At 38.0% G+C, this 18,747-nt stretch overlaps 2 protein-coding genes across 2 annotated transcripts; both read left to right on the top strand.

The window, feature by feature from the left end:
- Nucleotides 1-1,135: 1,135 nt before the first annotated feature.
- LOC140038486 (uncharacterized) lies at nt 1,136-3,965 on the top strand. The gene is made up of 4 exons (XM_072083857.1): nt 1,136-1,610; nt 2,115-2,239; nt 2,592-2,773; nt 3,104-3,965. Exons 1-4 carry the CDS (start codon nt 1,136-1,138, stop codon nt 3,963-3,965), a joined length of 1,644 nt encoding a protein of 547 aa, XP_071939958.1.
- A 7,492-nt stretch (nt 3,966-11,457) lies between these two features.
- Nucleotides 11,458-15,636, top strand: LOC140038485 (uncharacterized). The gene is made up of 7 exons (XM_072083856.1): nt 11,458-12,749; nt 12,940-13,121; nt 13,263-13,474; nt 13,776-14,029; nt 14,112-14,963; nt 15,276-15,504; nt 15,619-15,636. Exons 1-7 carry the CDS (start codon nt 11,458-11,460, stop codon nt 15,634-15,636), a joined length of 3,039 nt encoding a protein of 1,012 aa, XP_071939957.1.
- Nucleotides 15,637-18,747: the final 3,111 nt, after the last annotated feature.

Genomic DNA, 18,747 nt, shown 5'->3' with positions numbered 1-18,747 from the left:
CTCGCCAAAACTCCAACTTCCAATCTGGAAATTGGAGAAATTCGGCCTTAAAGAGAGAGAACAACCTCTCGAGTGCACAACACTCATCCAATCCGAGTGGAGCTTCAAAGGGGACCTTGAGCCCGAATGCTCCTCCATCCAAGCCGACTTCAAGGGAAGGGTCTAACTCCAACCAAGAGGTCTCTAAACCAAGGACCCGTGACACTAAATGTTTTAAGTGTCAAGGGTTTGGACATATTGCCTCTCAATGTCCAAACCAAAGGGCCTTGCTTGTGCTACCCAATGGAGACATATTGACGGATGAAGAAGAAGAAAAACCCGAGATGATGCCTTCATTGGAAGAGGAAATCGACGAGTTCGAGGAAATACCAACCAATGACAAGGTTGGCTGTCTAGTCGCAAGGCAAGCACTAGCTACCCAAGCTAGTCGAGATGAACTACAACAAGAAAACATCTTCTACTCGAGGTGTCATATCAACAACAAGGTGTGCAGCCTAGTCATTGACCCGGGGAGTTGCACAAATGTTGCAAGTGCATTGATGGTGGAATGACTCAACTTGCCAACAACTGAGCACCTTCAACCCTATAAGCTTCAATGGTTAAACAATAGCGGCGAGGTACGTATTTCTAAACAAGTCTTAGTTACTTTTCACATTGGTCATTATGAAGATGATATTGTATGCGATGTAGTACCTATGCAAGCTGCACATATCCTTCTAGGGCGTCCTTGGCAATTTGATAGGAGAGTTACCTTTGATGGTTTTTTGAATAAATACTCCTTTTTGCATAATGGTAAAAAAATCACACTTGCACCTCTTACACCACAACAAGTACATGAGGACCAAGTTAGCTTACAAAGGGAGTATGACATGCGTGCCACTAATCAAAAACAAACCTCAAATGGGACAAAAGGGGAGTTGGCCGAAACTCACCAAAGGGATAAAGGGTCTAGTCGAACTCTTGAGCTAGGGAAAGAAAGGAAAAATAGCATGCTAGCTAGAGTTAAAGATGTGAGAAAAGCTTTACATTCTAACCAAGTCTTGCTTATATTGATTTGTAAAAAAACTTCACTCACTAATGAACTTGATACTTCTCTACCTAGTATTGTCACTAACCTCTTCAAGAGTATCATGACATGTTTCCTGATGATGTAACTAATGGATTGCCACCTCTGAGGGGGATTGAACATCAAATTGATTTCATCCCTGGGGCTTTCTTACCCAACAAGGCACCATATAGGACTAACCTCGAGGAAACTCAAGAGCAACAAAGGCAAGTAGAGGAGCTACTTGGTAAAGGATGGATTCGTGAGAGTCTAAGTCCTTGTGTTGTACCCTTCCTACTTGTGCCTAAGAAGGATGGAGGATGGAGGATGTGCACTGACTGTCGAGCCATTAATGTCATAACGGTAAAATATCGCCATCCCATACCTCGTTTAGATGACATGCTTGATGAATTGCATGGAGCTATCATTTTTACAAAAATTGATCTCAAAAGTGGGTACCATCAAATTCGCATGAAAGATGGGGACGAATGGAAAACCGCTTTTAAGACTAAACATGGCTTATATGAGTGGTTAGTCATGCCTTTTGGCTTAACTAACGCACCTAGTACTTTTATGAGATTAATGAACCATGTTTTACGTCCCTTCATTAGTAAATTTGTGGTAGTGTATTTTGATGATATCCTAATTTATAGTAGGAGTTTAGAAGAGCTTACAATATATTTACAAGCTGTCTTGGATGTACTTCGAAAGGAAAGGCTCTACGCCAACCTTAAGAAGTGCACTTTTTGCACTGATCAACTTGTTTTTCTAGGATATGTTATAAGTGCACAAGGGGTACAAGTTGACCAAGCAAAGGTGAAGGCTATAAATGAATAGCCAACACCTACCAATGTAAGTGAGGTGAGGAGTTTTCATGGCTTGGCAAGTTTCTACAGACGCTTTGTCAAAGACTTTAGCACCCTAGCCGCCCCACTTACAACCATTGTCAAGAAAAACGCACTATTTCAATGGGAGGAAGAACAAGCTAAGTCCTTCCGAATACTTAAGCACAAGCTCACACATGCACCTGTTTTAAGTTTATCTAACTTTGACAAACCTTTTGAAATAGAGTGTGATGCTTCTGGTATAGGTATTGAGGCTGTTCTACTCCAAGAAGGTCGTCCAATTGCCTACTTTAGTGAAAAGCTAAATGGAGCCGCTTTGAACTACTCAACTTATGACAAGGAGCTCATGGTCTTAGTTCGAGCACTTCAAACTTGGCAACACTACCTTCGACCTCGAGAGTTCATCTTACATACTTGATCATGAATCGCTCAAGCACATCAAGTCACAAACCAAATTGAGCAAACGACATGCAAGATAGATAGCCTTCATCGACACTTTTGCATTCGTGATCAAGTATAAAACAGGTAAGTCTAATGTAGTCGCTGATGCACTTTCTAGATGACACACATTTCTTACTACATTAGATGCTAAGTTGCTTGGCTTTGAATTTCTTAAAGATCTTTATGCAATTGACCCAAATTTTGAAGAGATTTTCAATTCCTTGCCACAAGACACTTGTAAGCATTACTCTATATCACAGGGGTTCTTGTATTACACGGACAAGTTGTGCATTCCATCGAACTCCATGCGACCCCTGTTGGTTCGAGAAACACATGGAGGAGGACTCATGGGCCACTTTGGCATTACTAAGACGTTGTCCGTCCTCCAAGAGCACTTCTTTTGGCCCCGTATGAAGAGGGATGTCGAGAGACATATACAAAGGTGTGTAACTTGTCACCATGCAAAGTCAAAGGTAAATCCTCATGGTCTCTACACCCCTTTACCCATCCCACATGCACCTTGGATTGACTTGTCTATGGACTTTGTACTTGGATTACCTAGGACTAGACAAGGTCATGATTCTATTTATGTTGTGGTTGACTGCTTCTCTAAAATGGCACATTTCGTACCTTGCCATAAGACCGATGATGCTAAACACATAGCTGACTTGTTTTTTAGACACATAGTACGTTTGCATGGCATGCCTCACACCATTGTGTCTGATAGAGACGTAAAATTCCTTAGCTACTTTTGAAAAACTTTGTGGTGTAGACTAGGCACTAAATTGCTTTTCTCTACTTCTAGTCACCCACAAACTGATGGACAAACTGAAGTAGTCAATAGGACTTTATCTACATTGTTGCGTGCAATAATCAAAAAAAACATTAAGACTTGGGAAGATTGCTTACCCCATGTTGAATTTGCCTATAATCACACTGTGCACACTGCCACACAATATTCCCCTTTTGAAATTGTTTATGGCTTTAACCCTCTCACTCCATTGGATTTATCTCATTTACCTGATCATGAGAAAGTTAACTTAGATGGTAAGAAAAAGGCGGAATTTGTACGAGACCTACATGCTAAGGTTCGAGCTAACATCGAGAAGCGCACCCTTCAATATGTCCAAAGTGCAAACAAAGGCCGTCGCAAAATGGTCTTTGAACCAAGTGATTGGGTTTGGATACACATGCAAAAGAAGCGCTTTCCAGTCCAAAGACGCAACAAACTCCTTCCAAGAGGTGATGGTCCCTTCCAAGTCATGGAGAAAATCAACGACAATGCCTACAAACTTGATCTTCCAGGTGAGTATGGGGTACATGCTACTTTCAATGTTGCTTATTTAAGCCCCTTTTATGCAGACGATACGATTGATTTAGGGACAAATTGCCTTCAAGAGGGGGGGACTGATGACGGAGCACCAAGGACTAATGGCGAACAAGAGCAAGTCATTCGAGTACCAAGCAGTCCGATCATAAGAGCTCGTGCCAAGAAAATACGTGAATCCCTCCAAGCTCTTGTGTGTACTATCCAAGAGAGAATTGGAGACGATTTGAAGATCATTGAAGGCTTGGAGAATGAAGATTCGACAATATACACCTTGCTCCAAGTTGAAGAATCGAGTGAAGTCTAGTTGCTTAAGAAGATCGATGGCACTTGGTCATTTTGTTATTGTTTTCGTTATTATTTCCTTTTAAATAAATCGGCCAAACAAGCCCTTGTAGTTGGCCGAACATTAGATAGCAATTTGGGTCATTATTTTTGGCCCATTTTTGGCCCAAAGGCCTAGCCTAGCTGAGTTAGGGTTTTCCCAAGTTACTTTAGGTATTCAAGTTGTATGGCTATATATAGCCAAGGCAAGAGACCTTCATTATCAGTTTTTAGCATCAATAAAATTGTGAGTTTTCACTTTTCTCTTTCCAAGAGAGTCTCTTTGAATATTTGAGAATCTTTCTCAAGTTATTCAAGTGAACTTATCAATCAAGTAACTCCTTGGTTGTGGCGTTCCTCTACCTATAGTTTGGTTCGCTAATTCGTTAGGTAACGGGTTGAGATAATATCAATAGTGTTCGTTATCTCGGGGATTAGATTGGGGTCAAATTTCCGCTGCTAAACCGTTGGTGATTCATTGTCTAGATCGCGTCAAGTGAGTATCACATCAAGGTGAGTTCTACTAAAACTTTGATAGCATCCATTTTGAGTGTGTTTGGATAGAAGATTATTTGAAATATTATTTAGAATAGTTACTATAACATTTTTTGTAATGTGATGTATGTGAGATAAAAAAATAGTTAGTAAGATAAAATATTAAATTGAAAATTGTATTTGTTATATAAGAGAAATAATATTTGAGGTTATTTTGCAATCGAAATAATATCTAACCTCATTATGACCTCAAATTTGGGTTATGCAACAATGTCAAAACTATTTAAAATGAATTAACGGTACAAAAATTGTTAATTTTCTGCCTTGGTGAATGAAATTTAGAGTGTAAAAAAGTTTTAATTTGGAATAGAAATTTAAGTGTCAACATTGCTTGAATTAACTTCTTATAAAACAGTGTTTGGATATCAAATTATTTCAAATAATATTTCACTTGCACCAGAAACATATTTTCCAATCCACCTTTTTATATTTTCAATCACATTTTTGTTTCACATACATCACATCACAAAAAGTGTGACAGTAATTATTCTTAATAATATTTCAAATAACACTCTATCCAAACAAATGTACAATTATTTTGGTGCCAAGCTTAATTAATGAAGCCTATTGTCTCACAAAGTGGAAATTAATTATAGTCGAGAAGGTGTAGACACCAAAATTTTGTCAAAATTTAATGTTTTCTTAATTATTTTTCATTTAATGTGTTATTTATTTTCTTACATTTTACGTGTATTATCTCATTTTTGCAGGTTTGTTTAAAAACAATTTTAAAAAAATTAAAAAATTATGGTCTTTCTTTCCTTGGATTCCAAAAAAAAAAAAACCCATAATGAGCCATCATAATGACTCATGATGGCATCACCACCTTTTGACTAGGAAAGGCTCTCAACGGATCCAATAAGAAGAAAATAGCATAAAAAGGACTCATGGGGAACTCATTTTGAGGACTACTGGAATCCTTCTTCTCTTGGGCAGAGCCAACGGACAGAAAACAAATTTTGCAGAGGCACTGGTCCTTTGATCAAAGAAAGGTGAAGGAGGTAAAAACAACAAACAAATAAACGGTTGAGGCTTAGGAACTTATTCAAAGCTTTAGCCAAGAAACTCCCCTTTCATTGAGGTATTTTTCAGTTTTTTTTATTAGACATATTTTGGTTGTTTAATTTCTCTTACTTTTGCTATTTTTATTATTGTTGTATTGGTGAAAATTTGGAAATGACATAAGTTAGATCAATGAAAAGGAAATGATTCTTTTGTAGGCATGCAAAGTGTTTAAAAAAAATATTTAAGTGGAAAATCGAATAAAAATGTTATTTTTGTGCATCTATTGTTGTTAAAAAATGAATAATCCTGACTAGTTAATGTTTGGAGAGGTTGTTTAGTTAAGTTTTTGTCGATTTTGTAGTCTAAAAATGATAGATTTTTAGGGGGTTTATAAAAGTCATAAGGAATGTTTTTGTCATAAAATTTTGTTGAGGAAATGAATCGAAATTTTTGTGTCGATTTAGTTGATAAATGGTTGGCTTTTGTTTGAGTTTTCTTTGTATAAATGTGTCTGGGATGATAAACTCAGGAGTTGCATAAAACTTCGGATTGCAGAAATCTTCTTTGGAATTTTGGATGAAAAATCTGGAAAAATTACACTTTTGATCCCCCAAGTTTTAATTAATTACACTATGGCCCAAAATCTGGAAAAATAGAACTAATGTTGCCCATCTAAGTTTAATCCTCTTTTTGCATAATTTATGTGATTTTTTTTTGGATAGATTAACTCTTGATTTTAGATCATATTTCTGGCTTAATAATTTTAGTTGATTTAATTATGTTGGTTTTAGTGAAGTAAATAATATGGGTTAAGATGTTATTTTTGCTTGGGTTTAATGGAATGGGTTTAGCTTATTTCTTTTTGGGTTTCGGTTGGGCTAAGAGGTCAAAGCCCATGTAAATTGGTTGGGTTTTAATTGGTAAAACAACAATGGGCTATCCACTTCATTTTCTTGGACTTCTGATCGGGCCTTGTGTTCTTAGCCCAAGGAGAATCAGACAATGGCCCAATGGCCTGTTTGGCCAAGGATCTGGCCAACGAATTTGCAGAATGGTCCCTGTACTTTTCATTAAGTATATTGTCACCCTAAGGCCTTTGATTTCTTTCAATTATGTCCATGTTTTAATTGCAAATAGGTCCCTTAACTTTATTTTTCTTTAATTTTGGCCTTAAAACTTTATTAATTTTTACAATTAAGTCCTTACTTGTTTTAATTTCATAGACATGGTTTGTTTACCTTCATTTAAGTGCCTCGATTAATTCAATTTCATATTCATCCCCTTTTTATGTGATTATTTGTTACTTAAAGTGATGCCTTGACCTCTTCTTTGTTTTTGGAGGGTAAATAAGTAATTTTATTTCATTAGGGTACCAATTCAGGGGAGGTACACTCTTTCTCTTATTTTTGACTTTATTTGACCCTACGTGCTCTATGTGACTTTATGTGCTTAATCGCATGCCTCTTGAATATTTTTATTTATTTATTTACTTGTTTTAATTTTGTATATTTATTTTAATTTAATTCAAAATTATTTGGGAAGGCAATTAAATGCCACAATTGTAATAGTTAGGTATTTATTTTAATTATTTATTTTATTTCCCTTTTAGATTGTGGTAGGCCCTCCCCCTAATGTAATAGTTAGGGCTTGTTTGTTTTATTTGCTTGTTGTGATTTGCATGCTTACTTGCTATGTGTTACCGCTTTTCTTAGGATATTTGCATCTAGATATTATACTTATGTGTTATGTGCTACCTGCTCTTATGTGTTTATTTATTTTAATTTATACTTTATTGGTTTACTATGTATTGTTAATGCATGACGTCACCACACTAGTCCAACGCTAGTTGTGACTTCTCCTTCTGTTTATTTGCTAGTCCAATACTAGTAAGGATTTTTAGAAATGGGCTAGTCCAACACTAGACCCGTAGATCATTCATGCATTAGATTCATCTTTTGTGTGATATTCATTACATTTTCATGCATATTTTATTTTTTTTGGATTTTTCTCATTTGCATGATATTTCCTATTATATTATTTTACCTTATCCTCTATATGTGTTAATCATATCATTTAGAATTGCATTTGATTTAAGAAATTATGGAATACGTTAGTTCATTTGCTTGTTCATATTAGTGGAATTATTCTTTGAACATGGATATGGGTGATTATAACTCTTTAATTTAAATACCCCATTAATCCCTGTATAAGAAAATTATGTCACGAATTTTTGCCTCCCGTACCCATTATGTTGCATTCCTTTTTCTTTGATCACTTATACCTTATGTATATAATTTAATTTTCTTTTCTTTTCTTTTGATTTTATCATTTGCATATTCGTGACCCCTTCAAGGAATTATTTTGGCCTTCGCAATCAATGCGATTGATATCAATTAAACCCTTGAGTGGATATTTTCTTCCCTTCGATATTTTATTTTTGCATCCATGTAGGAAACATCCAAACTTGATAAATTTATGGGTTAGATTAAGAAAATTTTGACTAAACCACGCAACTAACTTAGACTAGATTGAAAGGGTGCCTTAGGTTTGAGTCAATTGAACCTTTGCCTTCCCTTTCTTCAACTGTGACTCTCGAACTCATTTTCTCTTGTTTTCAAAGACTTGGAGTTGTCGAAAAAGGTTTTATTTTATTTTATTTTAGTTAAAAACACTTTTTGGGTGACTTGGTACACCAAAACTCAATATCAAGTGGCGACTCCTATTTTTTCTTAAAATCCCTTTTTAGACTAAATTTTGGACCCAAACTGTTGCATTTTTTAAAGTCCCGTTTTAGGTCCTTTTTCATTTATTTTTAAATAAAATCACATCTTTTAATCACACCTTTTATTTTCCCATCGCGAAAAATGGGGCGCGACAGATTGGCGACTCCACTGGGGAATGCTAGAAAGTCCAAGCACTTGGTCTAGTTGTCTTTTCTCTTTTTAATCCTTTTATGTATCATATTTGGATGTTTTAGGTTGCATTTTCCTTTTTTAGGATGTTTTGCACTTCACACTCGTATTCGTTCATCGTTCCTCGTGTATGTGATGAATGGTTTATTTATGTACTTTTGGTTGTTTACTTACTTGTATCGCGCTTTGCATTTTGGGGGGGGGGAATATTACCTTGAGCCTCCATGCTTGTTTTAATTATAATCCCTCCCCTTCAAAGGAAACACTTTCATACGTGCATATGCTTTACTTTAAACCCTCATTTATTTTTTTAAGTGGCTTGTCACGCCACTCCACCCTATTAGGATTAGGTGACCTATTTGGACATGTGATCGTGATACGATGTGTGCGTAGCATAATCCAAGGGGTCACTCAATATTCCGCTTTAACCTTTGGGTTGATAGCCTTCTGCTTATGGTCGAAGGTTGAGGATTATTTGATAGATTCACTCAAACGCGTAGCCGTGACACGATGTGTGCGTAGCGGTGTTTGGGGAATCGCCTGAGCCACTGACAAAGGGCCTTGGAATTGATGACTCTTGGCCACGAGTCTGAAGGCTTGAGGATCTAAGCTTATCAAGTCTAGATGCATTAGTGAGCCAATACATCATGCATCCATGATCGTTTACCTAGGATAGAATCTGCCTTACCCTATTAGGAACACTAGGCACAAGGGGAGGGATTACACCCTTCTTTCTTTAATTACCTTTTATTTTTCATATTATTTTTGTTTGCTCCAATGTGTTATGTGTCATATATCAATTGAACTAACCTCTCCTTGTTTTCTCCTTTCCTGCATACACGAGCCTTAGAAAATAAAAGTCCTGGTATGGTACTCTCTAAGAGCCACCCTGTTATGACACGTTTAAATTTCAATGCATTGCATTTGTAGCAAAATAACATATCATCTTAGACTTACCCCGGCAATTAAAAGGGGATCCTTTTAGGTTACATTTCATATTTACTCGCTTTGATAAAATGGCATCATGCGTAAACCCTAGAGAAGGAATGCCACGTAGGGAATCTCGCTTTAGGAATAAAGTCAACCTTTGTTTTTCCCGTGGGTATTTAACCCTTCAGGGGATTGCACATTTAAATTATCGCCTAACTGGAGGAATGAGACTCGTAGGTAAGGTAATTGACAAACTACTTTCTCCATTGATATCATCGACTGAGGTTCAAAAATGGCCTATCTTCATGCTACTCAGTGAATTGCATCAAGTAGTCCAATATTTAGGACCGATTGGAGACTTTAAGGAGATCAAGTCCAATGGTTATTTGGTAAAGGCTTTAGTACATCTTTGGGACCCAGAGTGTTCTGCTTTTAGAATAGGTAATAGGCAAATGACTATAACACTCGAGGAAGTAGCTGGCCTCCTTAATCTACCCATGCATAGAACTGCCTTGGTTTTTCCGTCTACTTCAGACAAGGCAGAATTTTGCAAGATCATAGGATTGAAAGAGGGTACTACGAGGATCAAACCAGGGCGTTGCCGTGAATATTCCGTTTGAACGTTTTGCACCACGCGACGGGTTCGAGAGGCATATGACAGATTTTGCGTTCACCTCCAAAGACATATGGGAGCACAAAAGGCCATTAGTATATGGAATAGCTATGGCTGGGATCTATTTCTTTCCGAGAAAAGATCAAAAGATAGTTAGCAAAAATTGTGAATGACCCTTTTTTGAGAATCTAGGATAAACAATGCCCTATAGTCCCGACCATTCTCGCAGACATTCTTTAGCCTGTATCAGTTGTTAAAAGGGAGAAAAGTTCTTTTATGGGGCAAATTTGGTTCTGCACATAGCTCAGGGCATTTTAGGAGATAATCCTTTGTTGCCAATAGTTTGCCGGTAGTTGGATACGATTGGATAGTTACACATTACAAAAGAGTTAACGAAGAGGGTCTACCGAAGAACGCATCCGAATATGTGGATTACTTGGAAATGTTGCAAGATCATGACATTAGGTGGGTATTAGATTGGACGGACTGTTTTAAACCAGTTCTTCGCACTAAGGCGTCCGAATGTGTTTTCTTGCTGGGTACTCAAGGAATCATCTCATATACCCCGAAAAGGTTTCTCAGACAACTAGGTCGCATCCAGGGACTACCGTCTGCATCTGAGTTGAGTGAAGTCACCATTTTTTTTAGAAGGGAGTATGTCCAAAAGAGATCCCTATGAAGAGCCAAATCACCGAACCTTGGAGAACAATATCTGATGATAGATGCATTAGTTATCTTTCGGAGCTCAAACAGAAGGGTGTATCAACTTCACAATACGAGGGTTGGTTAAGAAACTCCACCACACAAGGGTTGCAATGTGAGCCGTATGAGGAGATCAAGAAGTTGAAAGCTATCGTTGAAGCCAAGGATAAGGAGGTTTTACAGTTGAAGAAATCCGTCGAGGCACACAAGGAAAGGGCAGAGGAAAACAAAAGGTTATATGAAAAGGAACGAGAAAAGCGCCAAGAGATGAAGCGGAAATGTGGGGAATTACATGATCAAGTCGAACGTGTCAAGATTCCGTATGCTAGAGAAACTAGAGATTCTGTTCTAGATAGGCTCAGAAATTTTGGTGACCTTGTACGAAACCGCCTTCGTGACATGATGTAAACAAAGGCACTTGGTATTTTGCAATGAAATGAAATCTCTCTATTTTCACAAAATGATTGTAAATAACAGGTTTGATCAACGGGTCTCATTCCGAAGGTGTTGGATCATGTTAGGCCTACCCTGGCATAAAAAGGACTCCCCCATAGGACATGCATCCGAATTATTTAAATATTTACTAACTCATTTTTTCTTTCTTTTTCTTTTTCTTGAATAAATTATAGCAATTTGACAGAAAATCCATTCCTAAACCAGTTTCTTTTCTCCATTATCAAGTATTTCTCATAATAGCTACCCAAAGAAGTCCCATCATCACCAGGTCTCGAAGTAAAGACTTGAGACAGCCTGTAAACATGAGTTTAATCCCAGAAACTTCGAAAAGATCTGCTATGGTTACGACATCGGATTTCACAGCATTGGGAGCTCAGTTAAGTGAAGTACTTGGCAAATTCAATGAGTTAAGTGTTGAAATGGCCGCACAGAGACGTGTCATTGATCAGTTGGTCGCAAGCAATAGTGGTGGTGGTATCCCAAACGATCGAGAACCTGTCGATAACCACCCACCTGCACAAGACTATCAACTACCCCACGCATCCAATGCCCAGACAACTTTCCTTACTCCTTTCACTAATCTTCCTGAAAATACCTTTACCCAACTAAACTCAGACTTTTCCTATACACATCCGAATTATATATTGAATAACTCAACCAAAAACCAAATCCCTCAAACCCATCCACAAACCAATCTGAACGTTTGCCCCCCCAACCCTCAAGAACCCCACCACTACGTTGCAGTGCCTTTTGTGTTGGATACTGCATCTCAAGGGAAGGCGGCGATAGAAGAACAACCCGCACCTATTGATAAAGATCTGTTGAGAAGATTGGATCGATTCGATGATTTTATGAAGAAGAATCAAGGATTGAGCAGGCATAGTAGGTTGGACTACGATGAATTATGTCTTTTTCCAGATATTTGGCTACCATTGGGATTCAAAACTCCAAAATTCAGTAAGTATGATGGAACTGGAAATCCTAAGACGCATCTCAAGATATTTGCCAACAAGTTAGGTAAGCCAGTGGATGATGAAAATTTGCCTATGCGTCTATTTTCGAAAAGTTTAGAGGGGGATGCTCTAGATTGGTATTCAAATTTGAAATCTGGAGAGGTAAAAACTTGGTTAGATCTGTCCATAGCTTTTGTGAAGCAATATGAGTTTAATTGTGAGTTGGCACCAACCCGAACAACACTGGAGGGTACAAAAAGAAAGCCATCGGAAGATCACAAGACCTATGCAAAGCAGTGGAGAAAGTTAGCTGCCAAAGTGGAGCCTCCTATGACTGAGGAGGAAATTGTTCGTACTTTTATCAAGGCTCATGATCCACCCTACTTTGAAGAGATCTTTCGCATGACTGAAAGTTCGTTTGCTGCTATTATTAACAAGTTGAAGGCATACGATGAGTTTGTCAAGGCAGGGAAGATTGTTAGTGTATCGGCATTGAAGTTGCAATTGGATGCTCTACAGAATCAAAGCAACATTGGGAAAAAGTCCCAATTCAAGAAGAAAGAAGGAGAAACTGCTTTTATATGGGATCAAGGCCCGTCTTTCAGACCCAAAAACCATCCCACCTATTCTGTTCCTTACCCGTATTACACCAACCGTCAACCAGTCTACCACACTACTACCCAACTCCATCAATCCCCGACCAAGTCATTTGAATACCTTACTATTACCTCCAACTCCATAACCTATCTTTCAAAATCACTCCCGTCCCAATTATCATCCCAGACCAACCCTGCAAAATAATAACTATTCTCAAAATCCTTTTCAAACCAGGGGAGTTCAAAATCAAAAGCAATTTCGAACCTTCACCAATTTGGGCCGACCCATTGATCAATTGTATGAGCAATTAAGAGCAGTTGGAAAAATTAGCACTGTTCCTCCCAAACTCTATCCCAGAGGTCCTCCTGACGGTTACGATCCACAAGCAATCTGTGCCTATCATTCTGGAAGTCCAGGTCATATCACTGGCAATTGTTGGGCTCTAAAACATAAGATCCAAGACATGATTGATTCTGGAGACATCGTTCTTAGAAGAAAGGGAAAATAAGGACCTAATGTCAGTAAGAATCCTTTACCTGAGCATGGAAGCACTGTAGGAGTTATCATCGCTGATGAAGATTTTATCGATCCCACTCAGAACATTGTAGATGAAACTGAGGTGTTTGGTGTAATGAAAACTGACCACGCGAGAATGAGAAAATCGCTGTCTGCTGAGAAGTTTATGACTAATGATGATGTTGAGGAAAAGTTGAAGTCTCTTGTATTTGAAAAAGAGGAGTCATTTATAGTAGAAGGGGGAGTTTCCGAGGTTGACAAAACCCCTTTATTCTGGATCTACCATCTTTTGAATGGGATATATCAGAGCCCGTTATTCTCGAATTTTCGGAACAAATTCCTGTCAATAACTTACAAGAGGTACCCTAGAACTATGAGGAGTCTATCCTGTTGGTGGAAGATAAAAAAATGCTTAAAAGAAGAGGTATCTACTATTACCATGTCTGAGAGAATCGTGGGAAACTCCGAAATAGACGTTCGATCCAAGGCTAACGTTAAATCTCCGAAACCCAAGTCTCTTGTACCTGAAAATGAAGCTGTGGATTTTTTTTAAGATGCTGAAGAGAAGTGAGTATAAAATAGTGGACCAGTTGGATATGATGCCTGCTCAGATTTCTTTTTTGAATATTCTCTTGACCTCCGAGTTACACAGAGAAGCATTACTCAAAATCCTGGATAAAGCTCAAGTTCCTAAAGATATTCCGGTGGATAAATTTTCCAATATTGTGGGGAATGTACTTGCTGCTAATCGTATTGCCTTCTCTGATGACGATCTGACTGCAGAGGGGATCGGCCATAACAGAGCCTTGTACATATCAGTCCGCTGCAATGGAAAGCTGTTGCCAAGAGTTTTAGTGGATAATGGGTCAACGTTGAATATCTGTCCATAGAACACTCTCACCAAGCTTGGATTTCTTGACATTAAACTCCGCCCATCTGCAACTGGTTCGAGGATTCGATGGTTCAAGGAGGGAATCTATGGGTGAAACAGATCTGATGTTGGAGATAGGCCCTGCTCAATTTCAAGTTACTTGCCAAGTAATGGACTTCTCCAGTATTTATAATATTTTGCTTGGAAGACCTTGGATACATGTTTCTAATTCAGTGCCATCTTCTCTGCATCAAATGTTGAGATTTATTGTGAATGATCAGCTCATTACTGTGTTTACTGAGAATGACTGTACCATGATTGTTGATGCAAAATTCAAAGGTGAAGATAGAAAAGGGACTCCAATTTCATCTCATCATGTTGCTGACATCGTCTCTGTGGGATGGGTATCCAAAAATAAGTCGCTGACTAAATCAGATTTGCCAGAGGCCAGTATCAGGATGGCTAAGGAGATTATTCGTGGTGGATATGAAATAGGAAAAGATCTTGGGCGGGAATTGCAAGAAATTTTGGAACCAATAGAGATCCCGACGCAAAAGGATACATTTGTACTGGGATTTCATCCAACTGCTAAGGATAGAAAGGAAATGCAAGCTCGAAAACAAGCTGAAAAGAAGGGTAAGCAAATTGCCTTAAATGTCCCACTGCTATATCAAACTTTTCCTCGACCATCAGAAGTGATCATGCCAGAAACGAAAAATTCTGTGGAGGAGATTGAAGTGGACCTATCTCAATTATTTGTCGAGGCAACTTGTGAGGAGGAGCCATCAGAGAATTCAAAATTTTTGCCAATTACAGAAGGAGCCATTCAAAATTGGACCGCTGATTATCTTCCCTCTCGAAGGAAATTTCGGTAAATTTAAGGGGATTGTCTTTTGTCTAGATTCATATCTAGATTGACGGTAGTCTGGATCTTTTATTAAAATAAACGGCTTTTATTTTATTTTTTTGAAGCTTTATTCTCATTTCAGTTAATATAGCTTGTTTTGTTCAAGAAAATTGTTGAAACGAAAATAAAGGTTTGGGTTAGATATGTCTTTAAAATGGCAATCATGTTTGTGTATTTGTCTTTTTGTGAAATTTCGATGCATTTTGAATTCAATGAAATGGAAGATCTCTCATGAAATTTCTATTTATTTATTATGATGTTCTATTTTATTTTCAGATGGTCACAAATAAAATTCTTTGACCCTTTGGATGTCACCATTTTGGAATTCGATGGCTGCAATCTCGATATCTCTCATGAACTTGAAATCATGCAATCTGAAATTCAAAACGAAAGCGATATCGAGGAAGAATTTGAGTCCATCTCAAGGGATTTAAAACAGTATGAAGAGAAACTCAAACCGAACTTAGAAGAAACAGAAGTCATCAATATTGGCACTAAGACAGAGGTTAAAGAAGTTAAAATCAGCATTCATTTGAAAAAAAAAAGTAGAAGGAGGAAATGATCGAATTCTTAATGCTATTTCAAGACGTGTTTGCATGGTCATATGATGATATGCCAGGGATCTCTACGGACATAGTGGTTCACGGGTTGCCAACTGATCCAAATGTTTTACCTATGAAACAGAAGCCTCGTAAATTCAAACCAGAAATGAGTCTCAAGATAAAAGAACAAATTATGAAACAGCTTAATGCCAAGATAATCGTGGTGTCTCATTATCCCATTTGACTCTCGAATCCTGTGCCAGTGCTTAAGAAATCTGGGGAGGTGCGAGTATGTGTTGATTATAGAGATCTAAATAAGACCAGTCCGAAAGATGATTTCCTTTGCCAAATATTCATATTCTTTTGGACAATACTGTTGGACACAAAATTGAATCTTTTGGTGATTATTTTGTTGGATATCATCAAATCTTAATGGCGAAAAAAGACAGAGAGAAAACCTCTTTTATCACCCCTTGGGGAACCTTTTGTTATCGAGTGATGCCTTTTGGGTTGAAAAATGCTGGAGCTACTTATCAAAGAACCATGACTACCCTGTTCCATGACATGATTCACAAAAAGATGGAGATTTATGTGGATGATATCATAATTAAATCCAAGAAGGTTGAGGACCATTTGGTTGATTTAAAGAAACTGTTTGAAAGATTGGGAAGATATAATTTGAAGTTGAATCCTGCGAAATGTGCTTTTGGAGCCCCAACTAGTAAATTATTGGGTTTTATTGTCAGTAAATAGGGTATAGAAATAGATTCTGCGAAAATAAAAGCAATTCGAGATATGCCCATTCCAAAAACTCAAAAAGATGTGAAGAGTTTTCTTGAAAAGATCAATTTCATTAGCCAATTCATTGCACAGTTAACCTCTACCTGTGAGCCTTTATTTAAATTATTGAAAAAGAATGCGCCAATGGATTGGAATGAAGATTGTCAGCAAGCTTTTGATAAGATCAAAAATTACTTGTTAAATCCTCCGGTCTTAGTGCCACCTCAGCCAGGAAGACCTCTGATTATGTATTTGTCTGCTCTTGATGAGGCTGTCGGATGCGTTCTGGGACAACATGATGAGTCTGGGAGAAGAGAACAAACCATCTATTATCTGAGTAAGAAATTTGCAGCATATGAGACCAACTATTCTTTCCTTGAAAAGAGTTGTTGTGCTTTAGCATGGGTAGATCAGAAGTTGAGACATTATTTGCTCGGTTATACAACTTACTTGATTTCTCGTTCTAATCCTCTAAAATACCTGTTAGGAAAGTCGATGCCCACGGGACGTATGGCTAAGTGGCAAATGATCCTTTCCGAATTCGATATTGTCTTCACAACACAAAAGGCAGTCAAGAGTCAAGCCATAGTGGATCATTTGGCAGAAAATCCAAGAGATGATGATTACCAGCCATTGCATACCTACTTTTCTGATGAAGAAATTCTGTTCGTAGGGACAGTTGAGGACATGAGTGAGCAGTATCCTGGATGGAGGTTATTTTTTGACAGTGCTTCAAATTCTTTCGGAGCTAGAATTGGAGCAGTTTTAGTGTCGCCTGAAGGGAAACACTATCCCGCTACCACCAAATTACAGTTTCCTTGTACCAATAACATGGTCGAATATGAAACTTATATTTTTGGATTGAAAATGGCATTGGACATGGAGATCAAGAACCTGATAGCATTCAGTGATTCTAATTTATTTATGCACCAGACACTTAAGCAGTGGGTAACTGGGGATTCAAAAATTATGATGTATCATTGTAACCTGCTTAGCTTGGCCAGCAAATTCAGGAATTTGGAACTCAGACATATTCCCCGTACTCGTAATGCCTTTGCTAATGCTTTAGCTACTCTGTCTTCGATGATCTAACATCCAGATGAATTAGTGATTGAACCTATACAGATTCAACTTCAGAATAGACCAGCGCACTGTCTGGTTACGAAAAGGGTCACTAATGGTTGCTCCTGGTACAATAATATTAAGAAATTCATGAAAATGGGATCTTACCCTCCTGATACTGATTCTGTTACAAAAAATTTCTTACGCAGAATGTCATCAAGATTCTTCTTGAATGGAGAAATGCTATACAAGAAAATATCTGATTTGGGTCTTCTGAGATGCATCAATGAAGAGGAAACCGATTATATGATGAAGGAAGTGCATAGTGGGATTTGTGGGCCACACATAAATAGGCATCAACTGGCTAAGAAGATCATGAGAACAGGATATTTTTGGTTTACAATGAAGCACGACTGTGTAGATTTTGTTAGAAAGTGTGTTAAGTGTCAAATGCAAAGTGATATTATACGTGCTCCTCCCACAGAATTGCATAGTATGACTGCTCCATGGCCATGTTCGATCTGGGGAATGGATGTGATCGAAACTATTGCTCCTCCTACTTCAAATGGGCATCGATTCATCTTAGTGGTGATTGAATATTTCACCAAGTGGGTTGAGGTCGCGTCCTATAAGCATGTGACTAAGAAAGTGGTGTCAGATTTCTTGATAAATAATATCATCTGTCGTTTTGGGGTACCAGAGACGTTGATCACTGACAATGCCAAAACCCTCAATAATGATATGGTGGATGGATTGTGTGAACAGTTCAAAATTAGATATCGAAATTCAGCCATTTACAGGCTTCAGATGAACGGAGCCGTTGAAGCTGCAAATAAGAATTTGAAGAAGATTATTCATAAAATGACTGAAACACATCGGGATTGGCATGAGAGACTGCCTTATGCACTGATGGCATATAGAACTGCGATCAGGACTTCTACCGGTGCAACTCCTTACTCTCTTATGTATGGAATGGAAGCAGTATTGCCTGCAGAAGTTGAAATTCCTTCCTTACGCATTCTGATGGAAGCTCATATTGAAGAAGCTGAATGGGTCAGAGAACGTCAGGAGCAGTTGTCTCTGATTGATGAAAAGAGGTTGAATGCCGTGTGTCATGGACAATGTTATCAGCAACGAATGGCTCGGGTTTACAACAAAAAAGTCAAGTCCCGTTTGTTTAATGTTGGAGATAAGGTTTTGAAACGGATTCTTCCAATGCAAGATGAGGCTAAAGGGAAGTTTGCTCCCAATTGGCAAGGACCATTCATTATTAAGAAAGTGCTATTCGGAGAAGCGCTTATTCTTATAGAAATGGACGATCAAGTTTTCCCCAACCAATCAATGCAGACATGTGCAAAAAAATT

Source organism: Coffea arabica, chromosome 3e (assembly GCF_036785885.1).
Source record: "Coffea arabica cultivar ET-39 chromosome 3e, Coffea Arabica ET-39 HiFi, whole genome shotgun sequence".
Lineage (NCBI taxonomy): Eukaryota > Viridiplantae > Streptophyta > Magnoliopsida > Gentianales > Rubiaceae > Coffea > Coffea arabica.
Note: the sequence above shows the minus strand (reverse complement) of the source record. Positions and strands in the feature narration are given on the sequence as shown.